At 41.1% G+C, this 27,184-nt stretch overlaps 1 protein-coding gene across 11 annotated transcripts in view; it reads right to left on the bottom strand.

Moving 5' to 3' along the window:
- sorcs2 (sortilin-related VPS10 domain containing receptor 2) overlaps window positions 1–25,988 on the bottom strand; it is a 292,242-nt gene extending 266,254 nt beyond the window's left edge. For 10 of the 11 annotated variants that reach the window (XM_058625360.1, XM_058625362.1, XM_058625357.1 and 7 more), the window contains exon 1: window positions 15,425–15,865. In XM_058625360.1, coding sequence (XP_058481343.1) covers window positions 15,425–15,772 — 348 coding nt within the window. In that variant the 5' untranslated portion in view covers window positions 15,773–15,865. Of the gene's footprint in view, window positions 1–15,424; window positions 15,866–25,916 lie in introns of those variants that run through there. The other variant, XM_058625361.1, reaches the window with a different exon arrangement.
- Between the last annotated feature and the right edge of the window lie 1,196 nt (window positions 25,989–27,184).

The raw sequence follows: 27,184 nt of genomic DNA on the forward strand, positions 1-27,184 counted from the left end.
ATCAAATATGGCCAAAATAACGCCATCTGGTGGAGTGTAGTAAAAAATGATAAATTTCAAGGCAAAAGCCCATATTGACACCCAGATATAATAAAGCGCATGAATTATGCTTTAATGGAACTGAGATGAAAAATTGTAATTTGAATGGGTTTCAATGAGAACATTTTTTGCACTTAACGCTATGAGTGTAACACTTGTTTGTACACAGTGTATTTAAGCCTTAACTGTAGGTTCAAATAAAAATACACAATCTTGCCAAAATTCATGCCATATACTATATGCATGAACACAATGCACAAATATCAAACAAATTGAAGAATTAAAACAGTCCCTAAGGGTTAATAGCACGTTTGCGCTCTCGCCACTATAATAAACTAATGTGCCCGCTACCATTTAAATTAGACATAAATCCCCATCATTCTTTCTTTTCCTTCTCAGTAAATCAATTTATGCAGAGTCCAGACTCTGACTCACTCTTTCCAATTATCACTTCTTCTTCTCACAGACTTGTTTTAAATGCAGAAAAGACATGGTGTTCTCCTCCTCCTCCTGCTTCACCAGTGACTCTGATTATCACTCCATTTCAACTTTAAATGGCAACCACAAAACACACACACAGGACTTCGGCAAATATCACTTAAAATTTCTACTCAGCATTTGTTTCCAGAATGTAAAATGAAGCTTTCTTTTCCTGCATAGAATCTGCCCTTCCGAAAACAATTAACACATTTTAATATCTGCACATATTTATGCAGACGCTGCCTCTTTATTAAGTGAAAAGCTGTTACCACACCTTACACTCAGGAAGACATTATCATCTCATGCCGCTCGTATTTAATTCTGCGCCGTCACCGCTTCCAGGCGACCTCATGTCTCTTTTTTTTTTAAGATGTAAATCTCATAACTACAGTAAACAATCCAGCAACCACTTCACCACAGTAATCCCCAACATCCCCACTAATCTGGAGAGAACTGTTTTCAATTACTTAGCACCACTTACTGTGAAGGAACGGCTAAAAACTTCCCTCTAACTACAGATTTCAAAAACTTTATTATCCAATGTCTCTTCATGAAAAAATTGTGGACGCTCCACAACATCACGATCCAAACCTGGACGTACAGAACATATCGTGTGCGGAGCAATGAGCTCACAACCAGAACTCTGAATATTTACTAGATTTTCTGCACTCAGGATAATCCATTCACTGTGTTGGCTGACTGAACTGCTCTGAGTCGCTGCCACGGTTTTACAGAGGGGGGTTTGCGTGCGGCCTCTGGTCTCAAATTGGGGGGGGGGGGGATGTTCCACTTCCACACACCAGCTCTATGACTCTTTTCGTCATTTGTAACGCTTTTATTAGTTGCTCTTTCTTGCCGAAAAATCAATTCCCAAACATCTTTTCTTGCCGCTTAAACTGCTGCCAGCCCGCAATCATTTTAAATGATATTACATGACTCTCACTTCATTCTTCCCCCCTCACATGCCGTTATGTTCTGTTCCTCCATTAAGACAGTTTTAATCTCGTCTCGTCGTCCTGACCAAAAGCATTTTCTATTTTTAGATAGACTTTTTCCCCAAAGAAATGCTGGTGCTGGTGAATCCTGAACTTAAAGATACAGCAGTTACAGCGTGGCACAAATAAAACACAGCTGTTGATTTGGTGAGTGTATGCAGTGAATGAAGGTTCTCTTCTGCAATATTTTTGTCCAACTCTCTTTTAGACTTCCTGTTGTTGTGGGTTTCTTTCCACCAAAGTTATACATAATATACATTAGATTTTTTACCTTTGTATAGTCTCATTATCAATATTCTTGTATATTGTACATTCACAGATGTGGCGATGGGAGTGGAAAAGCAGTGGTTTATTATTTATTATCTTTTGTCTTTGAATGTCTTTGCCGTAAATAATAAAGGACTATCTTATATATAGGTCTGTGCAATTCATTCTGTTTCAGTCACGAGTACAGCCCCAAATTCCAACGATTAGAAAAAACAAAATAACAGAAACGAAACGATTATTACAAAACTTTTATTCTGAAAATAACGCATTTACTGTGGTAATGGTGTTTGACTTCCTGTGCCAGGTAAATTCAAAATTTCATGTTTAAATCTACATTCCATTCCAATCAGACAAGGAGTAATCGTGATTTCAATGTTGACCCAAATAATTGTGATTGTTATTTTTTCATAATCTTAACTTATCTTATCTTATCCAGATTTCCTCAAGGCTGGAAACAAAATCTACAGCAGGCGTTAAGGCGTCTTTTTCTCTCTCAAATCACTCAATTTACATTATACTGAGAGGCTGTAATGGAATTATTGATCGATTATGCGAAAAGAAACACAACTTTAGTGTGCATTTCTTCTCCTTTGCGTGCAGCCTGACGCCGCTATTGTGACGAAGTGCAGTTCAAACACTTGGCTTGTCCTTGCGTGACATCTTTATTCTGGCTCGCGGGCACATGTCCGCTCTCAATCAAGCAAAGGCAACACGGAAGGAGAGGGCAAGACATAAAGGGAGACGATAGACGGAGGTGCCAGGCACAGAAATACTAACGGAACATGCAGAGTTAAGATGAAAGGCACCTCAGTGTGGAGAGTTTTCTCTATTCTTCTTTCTTTCTTTCCATTTCCTCCCACACACTCATCACCGCCACCCACCCCTCCCCTGATACACCGGTGCTCTAATTGCTATCAACATGAGTCACAAATGTTCAAACCCTTTTTACCTTTTTTTTTTATTTCCTGAGAGAACAATTATTACTGGCAAGCTTGATGTCCATCAACACGGGCTAATTCACATTTTACTGCTTTGTGAGGCCTAGTGTGGGTGTGTGTGTGTGTGTGTAGGTGTAGGTGTGTGTGAGTTTGGCACAGTCCGCTGCCACGTCATTCCTTGTAGATCCTGGGTGGCAAAGTTGCCTTTGAACTGCAGACAGGGCTGAGTTTAAAGTCTGAGCTCGGGCTCCGAGACAAACTCCAGTGAACTGGGAACACGGGACGGCTCTGGTTTATTAAGAAATGGGATTAAAAAGAAATCGGCTCTTTAGCCCGAAACGAGGGCAGAAAGAAAATGCAGTCTTTCAGTGAACGCTAATGTGCCATTTTGTCAGTTTACAACATCACAGGTTTCACTTAACTCGGCGCACAAGAGCAAAATCAAATTAACTGACTGCTAATTAACTCATTTCACACAAAGGGGGACTGAGAACTCGATGTGTGCATCAAGGGACTGTGGTTTGTAGGTTAAAGAAAAGAGGAGAGGAAGATATCTAATATCTAAAGATCATAGGAGATGAAATCGTTTGAGTGATTAAATCAAACAAACCTGCAGCCTTCAGGGTGAGTCAGCGTGTTCCACTACTTCTGTCTGCTTCTCTGAATTCATACTACACATGGCCTGCACGGGCACCGGTCCAGAAAAATGTAAAGGCATGTAATTTCAGACATTTGAACTGACCACAGTCGCTGCGGTTGCACTTAGGACGTCTATAAGCACCATTTCCAGATCATGTTCATGTTCATTCCATGTGTATGGACACATACTTGCAGTTAATCCAAATAAACCAAGTGTCCTGCAGCCTTAAATGTGGATTTAATATGATTTAGAGTCGTATTAATTGTGCAGGTTGCTCAGTGTATACTCCTAGCCAAGGACGGGTGCTGCTACTTATATCTGTATCCATTTTTCTGGTGACGTTTGGATTGTGTGGAAGGCTTCATCCTGTTGCCGGGCAAATGGCTAAATACAGAAATTGGAAATACCCAGATCCCTGTTGAGAGATGGGGTTCAGATGGGGGCGGGCTGGGATGGGGGGGAGAGGGGGGGGAATGTGGGAAGAAGAAAGTTGCAGTCGCTTTGCGCCAAAAAGAGAAGATCCAATTTCTAAATGTGTTACTGTGGAAGTGAAATGCTGGAGAAGCCCTGCAGGGCCGCATTTCACAACTCTCCACGAGGCTCTATAGGGAACACCCGCTGCTCCTATAGTAGCTACAGGCGGGCACACACACACACACACACACACACATCACACCACCTACCACCCCCAAACACACACAACAAATATAACAACTTTTACAAATCCAAAAACTGCAAATATCACTATAGACGGATACGGCTCGGATTAAATTGTCATTTATAAACGGCCCCAAAATAACAAAGCAGGGCTCCGAACGTCGGCAACTAAAAATAAGAACGCAAAGAATTTTGCAGTTCTTATTTTATTTGGTGGCGAATGTGGAATATCTAGGGCATCCTGTATACCCGCGTGTTTAATTCGCACCATTTATGTTGACGTGAATGTCGAAGAAAAATTACTCCAAAGGGAGAAACTCAAAGCTTATCTTGTCCCGTCGCTTGTTGTGTGGTAAAACATTAAAAAGGCTCATCTTGTGGCAAACAATGTATAGTCTGTTTGCTAAATACTGCACCTTACAGGATATTCTGTGTGCGAAGGCGACATTTAGGCCTAAAGGTGGTACATTAGGGCTGCAACGAATGACTATTTCAATAGTCGGCTAGTCATCGACTACTAGCCGAGTGGTCAGATTATGAACGGCACAAAAATCCACTGTGTACAACCTGCCAGGGGTGGAGTTGAACTTGTGACCATGATGTTTCACTTCCCGGCACCCGACACACACGATGACGTCACTAACGACCCGTCGACAATTAGTCGACTAGTCATTGCAGTACGTATTCTTTTGCTTTTCCATTAGGAATAGTACCAAAATAGCTTCCGTTTTTCTCCCATTTTTGGCACCCTTCATCGTCTAGGGAACAGGAAGTCTCAAATTTCATTGAAGTCAAAATCCTTTGAAAGTGTTATTAATATGATAGAAGAGTTAATAAAAAAAAAAAACTGCCCCATATTTAAGCTGGAGCGATATGAAATATGCAGAACCTGTGAGAAGAAGTGTGGGGCGAGGGGCCACTCTGAATTCAGATCAGGAACCAAACCACTGGAAGACCCCGGCACGATTCTCGCGAAGGTTTCCAGGGCAACATGAGCAGGAACTTTCAACCATGACAGCCAAACGGCAGAAGATGATGAGGAGAGCACAAAAACCAACGGGGGGAGATGGGAGGGGGGGGAGGAAAAAAGGGGCCTTCTGTTTACAGGGACAAAAGTGAAGAAACCAAAAAAAAAAAAAACAACGTAGGCATGCTGGGTATATTTTATAAAGACAAGAAAGAGAGGAAAAAGTTCAGAGAATGTCTGGGATGTTCAGGCAGTTAAGAAGCTTCCCTGTGTGCCACAGCTTATCAAGTATTTTCTTTTTTTTTTTACTGAGCCGTCGCTTGGTAACCAGTAACCCAGCTTCTTCTCTCACAATCTCACACACACTCACACTTAATGACACACAACAATGTGTTTACGTAATTAAAGAGATAGTTCAGTGGTCGTGTGGTTGCATGAGGTAGCGACACAGATGCTCATCTCAGGCTGCCAATCACAGGAAAACTGCCACTTTACTAAAGATTCACCTCAGAGAAAAATAAAAATACACGTCAGCTTCAGTCTATGTCTTAAGAATATGTTCGCCAGTTTATCTTGCCATTAGACGGCATTCCTCAACTAGAAACTTACATTTGTAAACCACTCACTCTCTCAAACTAAACCCCATAGAGAAAATCAGTGTTTTTAGCTCACTGGGACACAGGAGCTGCTGCTTCAATTTGGTGATTTTGGGTGAATGTGTGTGACATATTTTGAAAACAAAATATGTCACACACCGAAATCACAAAATAACTCATTTTAATTGAGTGACTTTTGATTTGTGGAGGCAGAGGTGGATGAACAACTCCAATGTGCTGCAATGTAAAATTGCTGATTTTCTCTATGGGCTTTGGTGCAGGGAGTGAGAGGGTCACAATGTGACATAAACATAAATTTTTTGCCTGAAAAAGCCATCTAAATGTGAGATAAACCTACTAAATCATATTGTTATGGTATCAGGGATCTCAGTGGGCGTGGATAAAATTATGTGAGCCATTTTCTAAGTGGCTAAAATCCATGTTTTCAGTGAGGGTAAGCATCCACCTGTATGTCAGTACTTGCATATGAAGCCACACCTCCAAATAGTTGAACTACCCCTTTAAGAAATATCATCTTCCAGACTTTCCATATTGGCGAGCCAAAAGGGAACAAGTCAGGGAGGAGAGAAGACGCACACGCACGCACCACAGCATTACAGGAATGGAACAAACAGACAACAATCTGTGGGCCGTGTCCTGCCAGCAGCCTCGGAAAAAACCTGTAAGACAAACACATCCTGATGTTTTAATTTAGCTGCCGGGCGGCCAGCATCCACCTGGCATCACTAAACACTTCATTAGAGGGTAACTCTGTCGATAGCATGCTGCTCTGTGTACTTTCCCAAGGTCTCGTTAGCGAGGCAACCGTGGCACCAGAGCCACAAACGCTACCTACCGCCAAGCGGCAAAAAAGAGCAAGGCCGTGCCAACGCTGAGAGGACGGCTTTAAAAGAAGATGCTATCGCTGGTGAAGCTCACTCATCCACACTGCTTTTATGTTTCACACAATTGACGTGCTATTATGGTTCTGTGTCGGCTCATGCCAACTAGCAGGGTGACATGCACGCCTCGCTTCATAGTCAGGACAACCGGCACTCTGCCGCGTGATAGGTCGCCTCGTCAGATTATACTGATAGACGGCTGGCCGTGACTGACTCTGGAGCCTCTTGAGTCATTTTGTTTAAATCTGATCTTTTCAAAAAGCACGGAAATGCAGATAATGTTCATTAACAATAAAACAAATCATAAAGATAAAAGGATTTTGACCCTAATACTAAGAAGAATAAGAAATAAATGTCGTTTTCCCTCTTTTTCACAAAATGTGGCTAAACAACCATTGTTCATGTTCTCACACTTGTGCTTTTCCTGCTAATGTGTCAAGTGTCTGCTGTAAATAAAAAGAATATAGTAGAGCTGCAACTAACGATTATTTTCATAATCGATTCATCTGTCGATTATTTTCTCGATTCATCGATTTATCACCTGGTCCATAAAATATCAGAAAACCTTAAAAAAATGTCGATCTGTGTTCGAAATGACAATGTTCTCAAATGTCTTGTTTTGTCCACAAACCAAAATGACTCACTTTTAAAGATTTCTTTGTTATCCAGAGCAAAGAAATGAAGAGAATATTCACATTTAAGAAGCTTAAACAATCGGAAATCTAGTTTTAATCATGAAAAAAAGCTTCAAACCGATGAATCGATGGTCAAAATAGTTGTCGATTTATTTAGTAATCGATTAATTGCACTTATTTAAGTTTTTATTTAGCCATATTTTGGTTAAAATCTATTATATCATGTATTTTAGTATCTTTGTGTATTGTGTAACTATAAACCCTCTTATTTCTATTCATTCATTTTCTTGTTAACATTTTAAATGAGAGGGTGGGAATGGAAAACGTCAAAAAAAAAAAAATTCCTTTGGAGGTCTCTACGTTACATTATCGCATGTTCACCCTCAGCCACGTCGGTTGGCCAGCGTAGCTGCCGTGCTTTGTAATTTGGAGACACTAAATGATTCATTTATTTAAAAAAATAAATAAATAAAAATAAATAAATATACAAGAGCCGAACCGAGGAAACGCGTCTGATGATTTACAGTGTGGAGTTTGTGGAGTGTCTCCATCGAGGAAGAGACAAGATTAATGACGAGAGAGAGAGAGAGAGAGAGACAGAGAGAGAGAGAGAGAGAGACAGAGACTCTCCCTCACATGTGCAAACAATTTTCCGCCGCAGAACAACCAGAGGCCAAATGAACTGTCTGTTTAGCATGTGAAGCGTGAACAAAATGCCTTTCACACTCAGTCAGGATGCTGCTGCAGACCTCGATAGTGCATGTGGCCAGAGAAAGAGAGGGAGTAGTAGTAGTAAAGCTGTTTATAGTCCTGCATGTTCCACGATTAACAATACCCACACACGCGCAACCGTCTTATTACAACACGTAATCGCTTCACCCAAAAGAGTTTTAAATTTTAATTCAGCCAATGCAACATTAAGATCTGCGGCAGGATAATCCTGTGACCTGGACTGGCTAAAAGTGATGCACACAATGTGAAGGTGGCGTTGGCAAGGTAACCACGATGGGAAGGAGGGAGAGGAAAAGGTAGGTAAAGGCTGAGGTAATAGCTTATATTCTTATATAAAAAAAAAGGTTTAAAGGGCTATAAATAATAATAATAGTGCGAAGAGACGGAGAAGCCTGAGGTTGCGACCTCAACGAACAACCGACGGCGTGAGAAGGAAGATAAAGAAATGAGAGTGACTTTGAGGTAAATATTATATGAGATTTTAGACATTTCCTTTGCTAAATGTTGGAGATTACGGCATGTCTTTTTAACTGATCTAGAGTTCAGCATCGGTCGCATTGATTCCTGCGTCGGACGTCGCGCAGTGACGACACTCTCTGACCAATCAGTGGCCGGCAGTCTGACGAGCAGGTACAAAAACTAAGTACCGCGTAGTCAAGCCAAGCCTTTCTGTCCTTTACTCTCTTTGTCGTATCAAAAGTACGGATTCAATTGTGACAAATAAGTCCAAACTTCTTCATTGCGCCACATAAACAAGCTCACATGTGCAAATAATATCCAAATAAGTTGTTTTGAAGAAGTACCAAGCTCCGTCAGTCACCCTCTTAAATCAGCCCTCTTGTATGTAGTAAATTGTAGCCGCACTTCTTCCATGACTAGTTTCAGTAACTTAATCTTGACTTGTTGTAAAGACTCTGATCGTCCGATAGTGACAGACAGACATGATTTGAGTAAAATAATTGGTCATATTTGTTATAGTAGTGCAAGCCACAGACCGCCGGCTCCCCCACCCCCACCCCCACCCCGGACAATTTGAGTTATTGTTGGCTAAAACATGTTTCAGAAACAAAAATAACAGACCCCGGCGTGACAGGCGGACGACAACATTGGAGTAATGGCAGTATATGGTCAAGCGGGGGCTTCCAAAACTCAGGAAAATTGCACAAAAATTATCCCACGCTGCATTGCACACACACGGTTTACGGGGAGCAACTTTGATGCGCTTTCAAAAAAGTGACATTAACACACCGAGAGTACCAAAATGTCTTCATAAAAAAATTAAGCTGTAAAAATTGCATTTTTATGTTTTAAACCAACATCAGTCCTTTCCATACATATCAAATATTAATTAAAAAAAAATATTGTTAACCCTTAAATTGTCAAGTCATGATGCACCTTCATTGTATGGTCTAAAAAAAAAAGCTATTATTATTAATAAATTATTTTCATGCAAACTGGATTATCTTTGATTATTGCAGCCTGGTATATAAGAAAGATGAGCAGAAACTTTTGTTTGACTTTTTTCTTTGTTTGCAATGTCATCATTTACAAAATACTCACGTTAACACACCTGGAGCACCAAAATGTTTAAATTGCCAAGTATTTAGTATATAGTGATTTTGACGGGCACATTTTGGTGCGTAGGTGTGTTAGTGTAAGTATTTTTAGATAACGTTGTTTACAATATAACTGTAACTGTGTTAAAGGGTTAAATGAGGAGGTGGCAGAAATTAGCCACAATTCACCAAAGGGGTTGGAGTTAGGGACCGTCAGTGGCCCTTTTGCCACTCATTAATCACTATGGCAACTGAGGGACAGGCCACAGGGGATCAGCAACACACGCTCACACACGGTTTGCAAATTTGTCAAATGCCGATGTGTAATCTGCTCCCCATGAAACAATCGATACGAGTAAAAACTAGAGAGAGAGAGACCATATTAAATGTTCGGCTGTTTCCTGCTAATACAGATGCAGACACTGGAAACACACACACACACACGGATAGTGACGCCCTTCATCAGCACAGAGAGGAGATAGGAATAGAGGAAAGAGGAGCACTGCACAGAGTTCCCCTGGGCTAGTCAACAACTCACAGAGAGAAGCACAAAGAGATTCCTTTCAATAGTGAAGTCTCTCTTCATTCAGAAGCCTCGTATCATGTTTTACAGCCTCACAGGACATTTTTTCCAGGTCTTGCAGTCTTGAAGTTGTTTGTGCACATTAAGAACCAAAACGCCTGGGTTTGTCATATTTTGTTATGTTAATGGTGCAATGGCGTTTTGTGCTTACAGTGTATCTTCGGATATTACCACGAGGTGACCTTTAAGATCAGACTCCTTAAAGGTCAGACACCAGAAACCTCTGGCAGAACCAGACTCAAGGATGTGCGGCCATCCGCCTCGACCGGTTGGGGTGAAAGGAAAAAACGGGGAACAGAGGAGAGGTGGAGACAGAAGACAGAAATACAACTGTATGAAGTTATAAGTCAGTGTTGACGTGTTTATAGAACTACAACGTCATTAATCAAACAGTTCACTGTTTATTTTACTATTTAGCACACGGCATATTAGTTATTAATGTAATATTATACGCTACAATGACACGTGATGCAATGGGATACGGAGCAATAAGAAGTGACGTGATACAATAGCGTTGCTCGATTATGGACACAAAAAAAATCAGAATCACGATCACAATTGAAATTGAAATTTTGAATTTACCTTACTTAAAATAACTATAAATTATTGCATATTGTTTATATCTTTACTCACACTGCTTCGGGTTTAATCCACTGAATGCCTGTGTTCTATTGGATGCCGAGCGTGACAGGAAGACAAACACCGCCACAACATTTAAAAAGAGGTTATTTTCAGAATAAAAGCCCCCATATTTTGCAAAAAAAAAAAAAACTTGGTTTGTTTCGATTGTTATGCTTTTGTACTCGTTTGGGGCCGAATAAGTCAAGTCTTATGCCCTATGGTACAATATGATGAGATACAATTACAAAGAGATATCATTTCATAAGAGGCGATATAATACAACTACTCAGTGGACATGGATTCAATTTCTTTGGTCTTATGGGGCCGTTTTCTTTCTAACGTTGAACACCAAGCTTTCATTCTGCTCTGCACGACAGACGTGAGAGGGGCTAATGAAAAAATTTGTAATATCTTGTTATTTTTGTCAGTGGAACAAAACATTAACCTTCATTCAAGGCTGTGAATGTCTCCGTCCCGAGACACAAACATGTTTTTATAAGTTTGATTTTTTATTTATTTTTTTATTTTTTACAGTAACATCAGAGATGTTCATTTTGACCTTTGACCCTTAGTGTGGCTTCAGGCCTTACAGAATTGAGTTTTTTCATTTTCTCATGTGTTGTTGGGTCAAAGTTCTGATTTATTTTATAATATATCGCATGTTCTTTTATATGGCGTTTCCAAATTTCACAAAATCAATCTCAATTTCAAGAGTACTTTTTCCTCAGGTGTGTTTCCTGAGGTTGCCTTTATGGCAATGTTCTATATTGCACATTGTTATAGCCTCTGTATATGGGTTTGAACACAGTAATGGATAAAAGCAGAGTAAATGCTCGGATGTGTGAATTTTTAAGAAATTTTTTCTTCGGCATGGCAGTAAAAAATGTCTCCTTTGCCATTGACTGACCAATCAAGGCTCGCCGAGGTGAAATAACTGATGCCGAAGCAGATGAGAGTAAACAAGACGCGTTCTCAACAGCAGCTCTTTTCACCGAGATGCCAGACATTTGATTTTGCCTCGACAAAACACTTGACAGCGCAAGAGGTAAACACAGACATGCTTCATGCAGTGAATGAGTAATTGAATTTGCACTATTTACACTGATCCTCACTGGAAATGAAAGTCCTTAGATGGATCATCTAATATAAGCGATTTCCTGTATCCTCCGCACAGATCTAAGCTAGTACGCTGAGCTGAGCCTGCAGATTTGTTCATTACTGTTTGCCATCTGTGGTGTGGAACCAGAAATACTCTACACAGACGCTGTGAGGAAAGTTTTGTTTGTTTGCGTTGTCCATTTTCGCAGCAAAAAAACAACATGGATGCAGGCCGAGCTGAGCTCTGTTAACCGACTCTGCAATAACTACAAATTGTCTGCTGTCCGTCTAGGCTGTAAATTGTGACCTTAAACATCACCAATGACTGTAGTGCTTTCGGGTCAATTTTCAGTGTAAACATTAACTTTTTAATGATATGCTAGGCTAGAGAGATCCAATTTTTCTTTATAATTTGCAGCATTAATTCAGTGAAAATCTCTTTCATAACCAGAGAGACTGAAATAAACTGAATTAATCAACTCAGAATTGAATTAGAGTCAAGTTGACTGATGCTGATTAGCCTGAACCATCTTAACCCTTCTGTCGCCGACAGGATTTGGCATGCGTACTTCTCATTACCGTAACTCCTAGACCGTTTGTGATATCTAGAAAATTCATTGACTATGGGTTGGCGATCTGAGGATAGAAGCAGTAGAAGATGGCTGGATGGATACCGGAAAGCAGATAAATAGAGCTTTGCCCCCATACACTTGTCATTACGGTAGCCCTTAAGGACTTCTGTGGAACGACCGTCCGATCACAGCTCTCAGCTTCTCAGTACCGTAATTCCTAAATGGTTGAATAACTGGCAGATATCGAAAGTGAACGTTATCTTGGAAAAAAGGGGCAGAAGCACTCACTTACTGAATTTTTGGACAATTCTACAGCCATAAAATCAATATAAATCCAGGCAGCCTGAATAAGAGCCATAAGAGGGTTAAGGACAGCCGCTACACTCTTTGGACTCTGTGATAAGTCATGAGATTCCCACCCATCAATCTGGGCACCGCTCATAAATGTCAACCTTACGGAAATTGAATGGCACCATTTGTCTGATTTTATTAGGGCTGGGATGAACTTGGGCTCCTCGACCTTTTCAGCGCACATACACTCGCGCCAAATTAATTAAAATTAGGCCCAACTCGGAGTTCCTACAGGCTGGGGGAGCCAGAACACTGGGGCGCCTGTGCTCGTTGTGTTTTATATTTAAAAAAATAAAAACAACGCAGATGGAGAAGTCCATCACAGGAAAGGCTGGAGACCATTAATGTCAGATGTCAGGCTTTTGTTTTTATTTAATTACTTAAATGCCAAAGTGAGTGAAGTGATGGCGGTGCCTTGTTCTTAGAAGTGACTTTGAGATCAAACCAACTTTTGGAGCCAGAGTTTGCGCACCGTGGGTGAAGCAGCGAGTAAAAAAGCACCCTTCCATCCATTCATATACAGTATATGTATATGAAAAAAATCGGATTCAAAGCCGCATCCACGTGGAAACGGCACGAAGCGTAAACGATCTTTTTCTGTGGCGTTTTGAAAAAGATTCAGGAAATAACTTGGAATCTTGGAATCACGGAACCCCACAATATGACTCAAAACCGCTGTGGTACATATGCCAGGCCTGTAAGTGGCGCTGTAACGCTACACAGAGACAAAACGGAGAAGAAGACAGACATCATACATTACAGAAATAAAAACAGGAAGGCGAAAGAAAAAGTGTTGACAACTTGGTAACATTGACTCGAGATCTTGTGTCGCCTGACCACATTTCTGTGCTGCACACAGGAAGTGATTTGCTCTTTTGTCAAGCGCCCATAAAAAAGTTAATCTCCTTAATTCTACAGGCTCAAAAAAACCAACTTTCTTAAGCAATTTCAAGTCATAAACCCCTCTTGTCCCCGCCCCCTCCTGCTCTGCTGCTGTATACACACAAACGTGCCCTCAGTCGGGTCTGATAGTTTTGCTTGACTTTTCAGATGGACGCGGCACACAAATAATGACACAATGTGATTTATGTTCACGAAAAAGCCAACCGAGGCAGAATAACATCGCGGGAAAAAAGTTACACACTGCAGCTTTAAGTGTGACTCTGCAAATACTGCGCTGTTATTACTGCCGTGACTCAACTCCCAGGGAATCACGGTGATGGGAATTCACATTTCAGTTCAACTGTAAGGCTCTTGAAGCTCAAAACCTCAACGTAAGCAGAAGAGGGGGGAAAAACCTCCTTGAGACTAAAATGCGTCTTACTCATCATTTCCTCCCGTTTAAAATAAACTCACAGCTGAATCACCTTTCACTGAGGCTTCTTTCCCGTGTGTCGATAATCCAACGAGGCGAGTGTTACGCTTAAAATGTGCCAGTTCACGTTCGCGTTTACCAGTTTGACCCGCGCACGACTTGTTGTCAGATTCACAAGCAGTGACACAGCAGTGAGCTACACTGACAGAAACACTTTGAGCCCAAGTGATGTCCCCACCAGACACCGGCTGTCAATACCCGTCACAAAGACGCCTCTTGTTTGAGGATGCTCTCACTTCACACAGCCAAAAAAAACACAAAACAAAGAGTCATCCTACTTAAATATCTTTAAATATTCATTAATTTAGTGTCTAAAATACACTAATTGTGTATATAAGACAAAATAATCATTCACATCACAAAAAAGTAACTCAAATGTTACTTTCAGTCCCTGAAACTTTCTGCATGCCTACAAATGATATAATATTGAACAATAAAATGGAAGAATTACACAGAACAAACTAAAAATGGTGGTGAATGAGAACATGTAAGGGCTAAAAGGATAGCACATGCCTATGGTTTCTTCATTCTGGTGTTTTAGGTGATTTAATGATGCACTGAGTTTGCTGTTTTAGTCACTGCCACGTAGAATTGTTTATATTTGTCATCATTTGTGCAACATCTGTTGAAAACCCAGTCATTTTTTTACCTTTATTTCCCAAATCTACAGCTTTTAAACCCCAGGTCTGTACAAAACTCGTGGCTAAAAGGCTCCATCAATATTTCAGCAGAGACTTCGTGTCAATAAATGTGTTTAGCACACGCAGGCGCGCGCACGCTGTGGATATCTGAAGTGTTGCTCATCACTGTGGTTCTCAAAGTGGGGTCAGGGAACCTTGTCGAGGTTTGTAATTGAACATTAAACGCTTCCACCCCAGCCTAATGACAAACAATTAATTTAATTGCAGGTAAATATGAAATTAGATGGACACAGCTGACAGAGATGATAATGACTTCCTGTCCTGCCTCGCTGCTTTGTTTCCCCTTGCGCTGTAAACATACACACACACACACACACACACGCACACACGGTAAGAAGAGGACGCGCGTGACCCTGAGTGATGTGATGTAATGGACGTGCGAGGCGACACACGTGCACACGTCTGAGGGTGTGAAAACCTCCTGGTGCTTCAACAAAGCGTGTCTGGTTACATCCACCAGCAGACAGCAGCGCGTGCAGGTGAAAAAAACACCTGGATGCGTAAAAACGCACAGCAGCGCCGCGCACTCTGCGTTTACGCGCAGCGGCAGCCGCCCGCTGCGAGAACAATAACTTGTTTCTGGTGATGTGTGCGTGGAGTGATGGATGGTGGCAGGCGACAAAGCATGAGTGGGTGTGTTGGAGGTGGGTGGGTGGGCACGGCGCGTGGACTAGCGGGTCGCGACAGGACGCGGACGTGGAGGTGGTTAAGCTACTCACGCTGCTGTTCTGTCCTGTCCAGTGGACCATCGCCTGGTTGTGGGTCGCATCCCCTTTGAGCACGAACGAGCTGCTGAGCAGTGACATTTGTTTTTCCCGGGACAGCGCTCTCCTGAAGCGGGGCGAACTCCCCGCGCCGGCGGCTTCCTCGTCGCCGTCTCCCGGGAAGACTCCGACTCCAACGCCCGTGTCAAACGTACGGTCCACCGTGGCGCGTTGGTACAAAGCCCCGCTGTCACAGCGCGCGGGTCCCGGCAGTGTCAGTGCCATCCAGGCCGAGGCGGTCAAGAGAAAAACGCAAAGGTGCGCAGCAGCGGAGAGCGGTTCTTCGGGGCGCAGAGGTGCCATGCTTTGCGCCGTAGGAGCGCTCGTATCTCTGGGACTGATGAGACTGATGCTCTCGCTAGGAAGATAGGTGTATACAGTAAGAGATAGAGGGAGAGAGTGGGTGAGGGAGGAGAAGTGGAGCGGAGGCAGACACTGGGAACAACGTGGACGCGTCTCTGTGCCAAGCTGGTCCAAGGGACGGCGCGGCGGCGCCATCTGCTGTCGTGCAGCGGCAGTGTTCTGTGACAACTCAGTCCATCCTCAGACACTGACAACACAAGTTCACTAATATGAAGGAACCATGATGTGTGCCCTCATCTACAATGTTTACACTGTATATATTCTCCATGATCTGGTCTATTTTTTTGCAATCAAACTATATAATATTTCTCTATAATTTGTATTTATAGAAGTTGAAATGCATGTTTATTATTTATGTCCTCGCCGTGTGACGAATAAAGGAAACCAGCCTGCTCGATATGTAGAATAAAAATGATTACAATGATGTCGTGATTCACACTGACAACGACAGTCGATCCTGGAGTCGCTGCGTTTTTACTGCAGGTAAATAACTGCACAGTAAAAATAGAACTAACTGAGAGTCTGTGTTTTCAACATCTCAACAAACAACACAGTACGATCCCAGAGAGCCTGTTAAGAGGGGAGCGATTTGTTTCAAGCTTCCGCTGCTCGTCTCATTCACAGCAGTCCAGCGAGCGCCCATCGTCCCAAGACAATTTAAGATAATTAGTAAATCTGATGGTTCGACCAGGGTTTCCGGTGTAGACGCAGTCGCTGCCTAAAAATGTCTCTCCCGGTTTGTTTTTGCTTCAGCTGCATAATAAAATGTGTGGATTCAGATGACACCAGATGACCCGAGGCACTGTGGAAACACAACACAAACCACTCACTCTCTCCGTGTCTGTGTGTGTGTGGCTGGCCAGCTGGCCGAGAGGTCAAAGTTCACATTTGATCCCGCTAAGTAATAGCTCTCCCTCTGTGTTCACCCTCCCATCCAATTACAGCTGGAGCTACCAGACGAACCCATGAGTGCGCGGGTCAGGACGTCTCGTCGGCTCCAATAAGGATTTACCATCTATCCGTGTTGGCTTTAAAGGGGCAATTCTGGGATTTTTCAGCCTGGGTGCCATGTTTATATAAGTGGAAGAGTGTACGGAAAAACATTTTGAATCAATTATTGTATTTATAATATATGTATATTTTGATTGTATAGAGCAGGGGTGTCAAACATACGGCCCATGGGCCAGAACAGGACCACCTTAGGGTCCAATCCGGCCCGCAGGATGAATTTGTAAACTTTTCTAAAAATACTATATTTTTCAGTTCCAGTGCACTGTAATGCATGTGTGTAAAAATGGTAAACGGGCAACATATTGTTGAAATTGCACTTATTTTTCTCAAGAAAGTTGTTCATAAATTACATGTTTTGTAAAAAAAAATACTTGGATAAATTTGGCTGCATATGCCCCCCTGAACTAAATGGAGTTTGACACGCCTAAAATATAGAGCAACTACAACATTGTATGTTATGACCACAAGTGCTTTTTTTTTAAACCTATAAATGACTCTAAGGTTAAAAAAAACAAAACAAGAGTGACCCTGTTTAGGTGTAAATAACACAACTATGATTAATGCAATTCAAACCGTTACATTTGTGTCAATAATAATCAAGCACTGGCTACTCTTGGGGTGATGGAACGGGGGCCCCCGTTCCAAATCAATTTCAGCTTAGAGCCTTATAAAGACTTGGGCCGCCACTGCTTCCGCCTTCCATCCATCAGTCATGACGTAAAAAAAAAAAAAAAAACACCGTCACAGACGTGAAACCACAACACTAGAAACACAGAGAGAGATATAACTAGAAACACAGAGAGAGATTTTTTTTTTAGCAGTGCTTTAAATTTGTTTATATTCAAAAGTTACACGGTGCAGCTTTAATTCAGGGCTCTGCTGCAAAGGAATGCTCTTATTTATGAGAAGAAGATTCAAACACATTTTCTGGCTGACAAGGCTGGTTATTATTATTTCAGCAGAACCTCTCCTTAAAGACAGGCCGGTCTTCGTGACCTGTGAGCAATATCAGTGTTGAAAAGGTGATCTTTATTAATTATTTACACATCAGTCTTTCTGCTGCTGCTGCTGCTGCTGCTGCTCGGGAATAAATGGACGGAGCACTGTTGCTGCCTCAGATCAGTGCACTCGGGTGTCCAGAGTGGCAGAACAGGAGCGAAGTCCGTTTGAATATTTGATGGATGCGAGGGCAGAAGGTGCATTTGTGTTTCGTCTACATTATTCCTCAGTAACTCTTCATACATGATAAAAAAAAAAAAAACATAAAACACCAACTTCAATGTTAAAAAAGAAGAAAAAAAACAGTTTTACATGTTTTTGCCTTTGGGCAAAGTCTAGGCCGTGTGTTATTTCTTATTTATTAATTCATTTTCATTTTAACCAAATAAATCAACCGTCAACACGGTAAATAATGCATGAGCCTGGAGATATTGCATAATTCAGCCAATATTAATAATACGTATCAAAATGAATGCGATACCTACATGAGATGCCTACAGATCTACAGTTCTAGACGCTGCTGGTCATCAAGCCTTCACATTAAAAGTGTACTTAAGACACTTGACAATACGTCCACGCGCTGTGCTCAAACCCAGCACCGATGTTGAGCGAGCGCGAGGCAGGAACGAGCACCTTCCATGACCTCTGTTGTCAGCACACTGTGTGTAATTGCACCTCCTAAGCTGAAGCATAAGTTTGAATATTTTATAACACAGTGGAAAAGAGAGGGTGTGCGCGTGTGTGTGTGTGAGAAAAATAAGGCAACGGGAATACAGATTAAAGCAGTGAGTCTGAGTGTGATGACGGGTCCAACATAACAGAAACTGTTTGTGTTCAATAATAAAAAAAAATAAAAAAAATAATAAAAAACACCTGTTCTTAGTTCGTACATGTTCAGAAAAAGTTTGCAGCTAATCATATTTTCTCATACTTCAAATCTGGAATGAGACCGGACCGTTGGCTAAAAGCGACGGTTGTTTATGTAAAGAAAGAAAGAAAGAAAGAAAGAAAGGTGTATTATTGATCGTGCTGACTGTTGATTTATTTGGTTAAAATGAAGATGATGGAAGGAAGGAAAACCACCAAATATTACTACCAAATAAAATGAGAAGGCAGACAGACAGACACACAGACGGATAGACAGACAGACAGACAGACAGATAGATACTGTAGAACTTAGTTTGAATTGAAAAAGAAATAGTGTTTTTAAAAAATGAAAGAATGAAAGAAAGAAAGGTGTATTATTGATTGTGCTGACTGTTGATTGAACATGATAGAAGGAAGACAGACAGACGGACAGACAGAATAGATTGGGATGGACAACAACAGTTGGTACTACAGTTGGTAAAAACTAAAACCCACAGTGTTTGGTTTGTTTTGGCAGGACGTCGTCTCGCTGTAACTCGACATCTTTAATAAAACATGTCAATCAGGTGATCGATCAACCTCAAAGTACAAAGCAAATACTATCACAGGCCCCCTCTAAAGAGGCAGCCACACACACACACACACACACACACACACACAGCTGCTGGAAGCTCTCTGGCTGTGCTCCTGCGGCTCCGTAAAACTAATGCACATTAATCTTCATAACGCCCAATTATCCGTGAAAATTTGATGGCGAACAAAGCTGCGTTCAGCAGCATGCTAACAAGCTGGACTCCCGCAGTCCAAGGTCTGCCTCCCCCTGAGCTGTCTGTGCTCTCAGATGATGCACGGCCTGTTTTATTCATCCAAACTTCTCATCTGCCATCACACACACACACACACACGCACACACTGTAATATTCACTGAATTTAGTTGGCCATGCTGTGGAGATGCACTCTGAAATTTCCTCAGATGTTTACGATAGAATTCCAATAATCACACAAATAAACGCGGTCGTTCTTTTTATGCACGCGTAAAAGGGGTTTCTAGCTCATTAAAATTCAAGTAATCATACTTCTGTGTGAGCTCACGATGACGGTTTGGAATGATAATGTGTCTCCATCTTCTCACACACTGTGTAAAAGGTGTGACCGTCTATTCTGGACACCACGTCGGGGGCCAGCGTCCCCTTGCAGACACCAGTCACACTCTGTCGCCTCACATTTAACACGGTGAGCTTGATAACTCACCCCGGCTGCTCAGTAACACACTGAGACGGGAAGGAACAGGGATCTCTGAATGCTTCAGAGATCCCGACACACACTGACATCACCAGTGCGTGAACAAGCGATTTTACACGAGCGTCCGTCGGCTATGGGACAAATAAGTGTTTTCATGTTCACGCGTTCATCCAGAGCGATGCGTACAGTCTTTACACTGCCTTTAACTAGGCTGATGATCCGTGTTGTAATGTAACAAAGTACAAATACTTAGTGGAAAGTACAAATACTTTGTTAGTACAAGTACAAAATTCACATACTTTGTTATTCTATCCACTTTTACTTCACTACATTTCCTCTATCGTTGTTACTCGTTATTACCAAATAAAATCAGAAGAAGGTAGGTAGGTAAGTAGTTAGGAGGGAAGGAAGATAGGTAAAAGGTAGATAAGTTGAAAGGAAGGAAAGAAAGAAGGAAGATAGGTAGGAAGGAAGGAAGATAGGTAGGTAGATAAGTTGAAAGAAAGATAGCCAGGAATTGAACCTACAACCTTCCAATTGAAAGACAACTCGTCCTATCACTGAGCTATCATGGCTCAATACTAACTGCTCACTTTTTTTTAATACTTTTACTTCTAAAACTTAAGTACATTTTATATCAGAAAATTAAGTAATATTATAAAAAAAAGTGACTTCAACCTCTACCAAAGTCATTTTCTGGTAAGATCAGGTCATTCATTCACACAAAAACCAGCATGTAAAAACAAATTCTCATTGTCTCCTTTCAGACAATGAAACAGACGTGTGAAGTTGAGGCCAGGATCGTATCAAGAGACTTTGTGGGCTAAAGGGGAAAAAAAAGGGACTCATGGTGGCCCCACATAAAACTGATTTGAAACAAATGACTGGCATTGCTGGGGGGTTTCAACAATGATGTCATGCAATAAACTTCTACATTTCAACTTAAAATAATACCTAAATGATATATATTAAAACACTTCAGCTCCATTAACTTGCAACATCTTTAAACCCTCCTCACCGCAGTCATAAACACATCGCAGCAGTTTTATTCTGCCACTGCATGATGGAAATTTATGCTCAGGGAATTCTTACAATACGTTTCCATTTGTCAGATTTCCCCAGAGAGCTGGCCACGCGTTCCGGCAGCCTTCCCGCCCACAACTCCCACTCAATCAAACAAGTCCTCCTCCTCCTCCTCCCCCCCATGGGGTTTGATTTTCAACAGAACTAAACATCCACACACAGGAGCCTCCCAGTGGCTCTCTCTCACACACACACACACACACACACACCACAACTGCTACTGCAGCCACCACACTGGACTACTGAAAACACACACACTGCTGTAACCACGCTAATTGTGACAGATTTGTTTACCGTGCAAGGCAAACGTCTTAATTGTTGTCAAGGGAGTGCAGTGAGGAAAGGAGAAAGGATGGAGCGTGTGTGTGTGTGTGTGTGTGTAATACACAGAGGCTGACAGTACTGTCTATAGGGAACGAGGGGGAAATGATGCACTGTCATTTCAGCAAATGTAGCGGGAGGCTTTGAAACTCCCACAAGTTATTCCACGCTGAAGGTTAAACCAGGGTCTGGGAGTCAGAGGAAGGCAGAGTCACAGCGGAGATGCCATCTGCCATCATTGTGTGTGTGCATATAATGAACGTCTATATTTTAATCGCATCTCGGAGACTGTACAACCCTTCGTTTATAAATCGGGCCAAAGGGTAGAAGAGAAAGAGGAGAGTTTGTCGTTTGCTAATAGTTGAAGTGTGAAATCCAATTAAAAAACTTTCATTCATTAAAGGAAAGAAAAGAATACAAGATTAAACATGCACTGAATTTCTTAAAATGAATATAATATAATATTGAGCATTATATGTATATATTTTATAAAAAATTAATTCTTTAATAGAAATAGAATGGTTTTAATTCAATGGGTGTCCCACAAGGCTCCATACTTGGACCAAGAAAACATACTGTATGTGGGATGTTCTCCAAACAACCAGTTAAGATCACATGTATTTTTTTTTTTTTTAAAGGGGAGGAGTTTGAAATGGTAAAAGAATTCAAGTACCTTGGCGTTATTCTTGGCTCTTCTCTCACTCACTCAACCTCTCACAAAAAGGTTCTGTAGCTAAATGCAAATACATACAAACCTTAACGTCTGAGGCACGGGAATTACTTTCTGCAAATGAATATTTCATCAGAATTCCAGCCTGTGGCTTTGATATTTTACAATTAATCTCTGTGTTTGTTGTGTTTGTTTTTCCAGCAGCCTTTAAATAGCAGGTGCAGGACGGAGCCCAGAGACCAATTCCGGCGATATTTCACGAAGGATGCACTCACAACACATCTTTTCATTAGATGTGCAAATTGGACGAGCTGCGGTAATAGTGGGCGACAAGGTCTTGTGTGAGTGTGTGAGAGATGAATGCAAGTGTGTCACTAAAGCCGTCCCTCCAGACACAACTGTGTAGCGAGGATATTCTTCCTCCTGTTCCTCTTAAAACCCATCCACTGCTTCAAGGCCATTTTACTGGCGTATGGACGCCCCCTGCTGGTCGCCTGCACACTCTGCTGGTCAAAAACTGAGGCGATCATCTGACTGGAATTGAGCAGTTTACCCACTGTGCAATGAATCTTATCTGTGTAAACAAACATCCCCTTGGTGATACTGCGAAGGCCTTGTTAGTCTTGTTGGATCAGAGAGGCTCCCTGAACATGAATAATTTAACAACCTTGAACATGTTGTCTTCTAGTAAAAAAAAAAAAAAGAAGAACACGTTTCAAACTACCTGCATTTCATCACCCTTTACTATTAGTAGGGAATGCTGAGGATTCCAAACTACTGTTGCTATCTCCTCATACATTTTCCATCCGAATTCATAAATCCATACATTATATACCTGCTACTATTCATTTTTCTGCTTTTTGTACGGCCATTTTACTCTAATGAAATAAAAGAAAAACCTTGTCTGCCTTATAACATGAAATGTGGCATTTAAAAGATCAGGTTTACCTGAAACAAATAAGAAAGAAGTGCAATTAAAAGTAAAAGTAGCTGAATCTTTTCACGATTGACGTACGTGTCGGACATCTTAGAATCTGTTGTCCAGGTTTGTGAGGGACTTTTCAGGTAAGTTCTTATTCCGACGACAACTGGAACACATCACTATATTCCACTTTGTGTCTCCCTTCTGACTGTCTCACTTTCCCCTGACCTCCTCCTCCTCCTCCTCATCCACCTCCTCCACCTCCTCCCTCTTGCCTTCATGTGACATTGAGTTTTGAAGCATCTGGGGTAAACACGCAGCTCTGTATGCCGCTCCATCCCTGAGGCTGAGAGCTCTTAATGACTATGTATAAGGACTAAACCTTTAACCCTGACAGGCAAGTGACAAACACAGTCATCACAAGCTCGCACTTAAACTTTGCAGAGGAAGAAGGACCACACACACACACACACAACAGCGGGGGAAATGGGAATAAGACAATTGCAGATTTGTCCATTTTGTGCCTTTTCTTTAGATGGGACGATGGAACACAATTATCCATAGACAAAATATATAACAACTCTAAATAAATAAAACTCTAAATAACAATAATAATAATAATAATAATAATAATTAAAAAAAAAAGGGCTATAAGAATTATGACCTATTCGACTTAGAATTAACCAACTAATACATTATTCCTGAACTGACAGGCATTACAATTTCACGACTTAGTGGAACCTTAGGGCACTTTGAAATTTATGTTTAGAATAAAAAAAAATTAATAATACACAATGTGCTCAGAGCCAGAGAGAGTCAGTGTGAACTCAGAGGGAATGAAATGTCAAAATTAAAAAAAAAACTTTGACTAAAATTGACTATTGTGTTGTATTTTGTCTGGAGATAAATATGTTTTTCTTGTTTTGATTATAAGGGTTGTTTTGGTTTAATAAATCACGCAGTGACAAGTTACAAAAGTACTTAAGTTCAAACTCTAATATTTGTACTGTGTCACTTTGAAATATGGATTGTTTTTTGTCTTTTGTCAGACTGCTAGCAGGGGTAATTGATGAGGGAAAAATATCTGACTGCAGCTTTATTTAGACATAATTAGTGAGATTTAACTTGTGCTACTTTTCTGCACCTCAACAACAATCTTAAACTGACAAAAATCCTCAAACATTGGAGCAGAAGCGGCTCCAGTTTGAGTCTCTGCAGATGATCGGGCTCTTGGAGCACGTCTCGCCTGACGAAAGTTAACAATCGCAGTTAGCGCTTCCATCAAATGCCGTTAAGCTTCTCCTCGCCACGCCGCTCCTTTCTCATCACGCACAAATCAAGAAGTCTTTTAAGACGTTCGTTAATGACAGACATCAAAGTGGGGAGCCTTGCGAGGCCTCGACAGAGCCGTGCCAACGTGTCTGCTCCCATTACTGCGAAATGAAGGAATAATTCTCCCCCCCCCCCTACACTGAGGCAGCCACCGAGACACATGAACAGGTGGAGTCACAGCACAGGGAAATGGCGTGCCTATCAATTAGCTCCACCATGTCAGATGTGCAGTGGAGGAGAGGACAAAAGACAGGCAGAGATTGCAGAGTGTGTGTGTGACAGGAAAGAGAGAGAGAGAGAGGAAGATGTTGAAAGATGTCTTTTCATCCGCGGTGAAGTTGATTAGTTGATGGGAAGTCAACAGTGACAACACAGCTTTGAGGCAACAGTCTATAAGTGAAGGTGTAAGCAATGTACAAGCAATTTGACAGTGGCAGACAGCTCACACAATGGATGCACATTTGTACATTGAACCTATGACAGCACTTCAGGTTAGAGCCTGCACATCATTTATTTCAGTAAATCTGTAGCACTAACTTCATAGCTCTACTTGCTCGTCTCTTTGTGGAAGAAACTGCCTGAATTACAAGCAACAATAATAGACCATACAAAAAAAGTGGAAGAAGTCTTCCAATTGCAAAACAAAACTCCTATTTTGACACCACAAGATTTACATCCCTAATTTACATCCTTATAGGCTAGTGGTCAGCAAATGGTGGCCCGCAAGCATCAGTATCGGGCCCGGCTGATGATCTTAAATTATCTGCCCATCTTCACAAGTTCAGAGCTTTTATTCTGAAAAACTATGTACTGATTCTAATAGATTCTGTAAACCTAAAGTAAATGTTTGGTTTGGAAAAAACTGAAATAAAAACAGTGCTGTTGTCATGGACAGCCAGGTTTGGGAAGTAAATGTCCGTAAAATAACAATTATCATATGTTTGGCTCAAAGTTCTTCAAATTGAAATGATGCACAATAAATATTTACAGTACGAGTACATATCTCACACGCATTTGTCTTCATAACAAGCTGGCACTTAAAGACAACATCCACATTATTGTTAGTTTAAGGCGTTAAACGCATTTCTGACTGAAGACGTTTTAAGGCACTTTGCCTGATGAAGATGCAATGTTTTGGCCCAATATTCAATTCTTTACAAAAAAACATTTACATGCTGATCCCTGACATAGACGTATACGTCTAGACCCATGGTTCTCACACTGTGGTACAAGCTTCTCAATATTTTCTTTTGACAACCACTGTACTAGAAAACACACAGAATCAGGATGATACCACAATCACTCAATCATCATGCTCACTGAACAAACATGTCAAATGTGGTCTTTAGTGGTTCTAGTGGACATAGCATCTACAATTGGCCCGTAAATAGTTGCATAATAGTGAAAGACTACACATGATGTGTTAACATGTCAATGTCAAGGTGGACAGACATTAATTAGCATGCTGATACATCACAAACAGTATTGAAGAAACACAGATTTCCATGAATTATAAATTCAGTAATCCACTGTAACATCCTCTTTTTTTCTTATTACATCACTAACTGACTTTGCTTTACTTGATAAGCATATGTGTTTGTGTCTTAAACACCAAAAATAACAATAGAATGACTTACCCTGGGTCACTGGTCTGCTGAGGGTTGAACAGGAAGGAAGTTCTCTACCACGTTAGCTTCCGCTTTTTCTGATGTCATCCATCCAAGGTCTAGGTAGAACTCTTGAGGGTTCTGTAATCCTGTTTCCTTATCAGCCATGGTCACATATGTGGTGTAGTCACTGAGAGACATTCTCAGCCCAGGAATGGTTCACCTCCCTTCCACCATGTTCCCTCCTTTTTAGGAGCCTCTTTGTCCCACCAGTAATCCACTAAAGTCTGGAGACCAAGACATTTCACAGCCAGTTAACTTGGTGGTTCCACAAACAGTTCTCCACCAGGAAATGTTGTTCGGGCTCTATCATTGCACTGTGGAACAGGAATTGACTGCTAGCTAAAACTTTGATGGTGGAATGACAAAAACAACAGTGGCTACTGAGACAAACAACAAGCAGGACTAGAATTCAAGTGTGATAGAGCTTTGTATTTGGTTAATAAGTAGTTTTTAACAGACAGATATTACAAATTTTGAAGAAAGACATCACTAATTAACCTGCCAAACCCAAACAGCGACTTCAACTGGAAAAACGTTGGCCTCGGGTGCAACTATGTATAGGGGTGTTAACTCTAACAGGTGCTGCCATTATGTGCAGTGGCTAATCCTTCACTTTACACTTAACTTTCTATAGCACAAAACATCTACAGTTTACCCACATTAAATGTTCACACCCTAAACAAATAAACAATAAAACAAACATAGCCAAAGTCTTCTCACACCTCCCCCCATCCCCTCAGTCCATTTGGTTTGCTCCAACAAGGCTAATTGAACACACCTGCTGCAGCGAAGGAGCGTCAGCGCTTCCTTTATTTCTTCCTCTCCTTTAGCAGAGCAAAGACTGAACCATCCTTAATCAACATAAGTGATAACTCACTTATGCTCTAATGTCCTGCAGCAACATTTCAAGAGTTGCTTTGCAAATAATGTTAATGTGAATGAATTGCTCTGGACAATTTATGGTTATTTTCAAGTCCAATCTTTATTCATTTTAGCCTGTTTATTAAATTAATACGACTACTGTATTCTTGTAGGTTGGTGAGCTGCAGAAAAGCTTGTGAAATCCAATCAAAATGTATTTCAATGGCACGTTTAAAAATAAGTTGAACAAAAAGTGCTGTACATTGCAATAATGCATACAATAGACAAACTATGAATGTGAAATTAAAAAAGGCAATAAAAACAGAAAATAAAACATACAGTAAAAGATCACTATAAATATAAAACAATTAAAA

Source organism: Solea solea, chromosome 3, assembly GCF_958295425.1.
Source record: "Solea solea chromosome 3, fSolSol10.1, whole genome shotgun sequence".
Lineage (NCBI taxonomy): Eukaryota > Metazoa > Chordata > Actinopteri > Pleuronectiformes > Soleidae > Solea > Solea solea.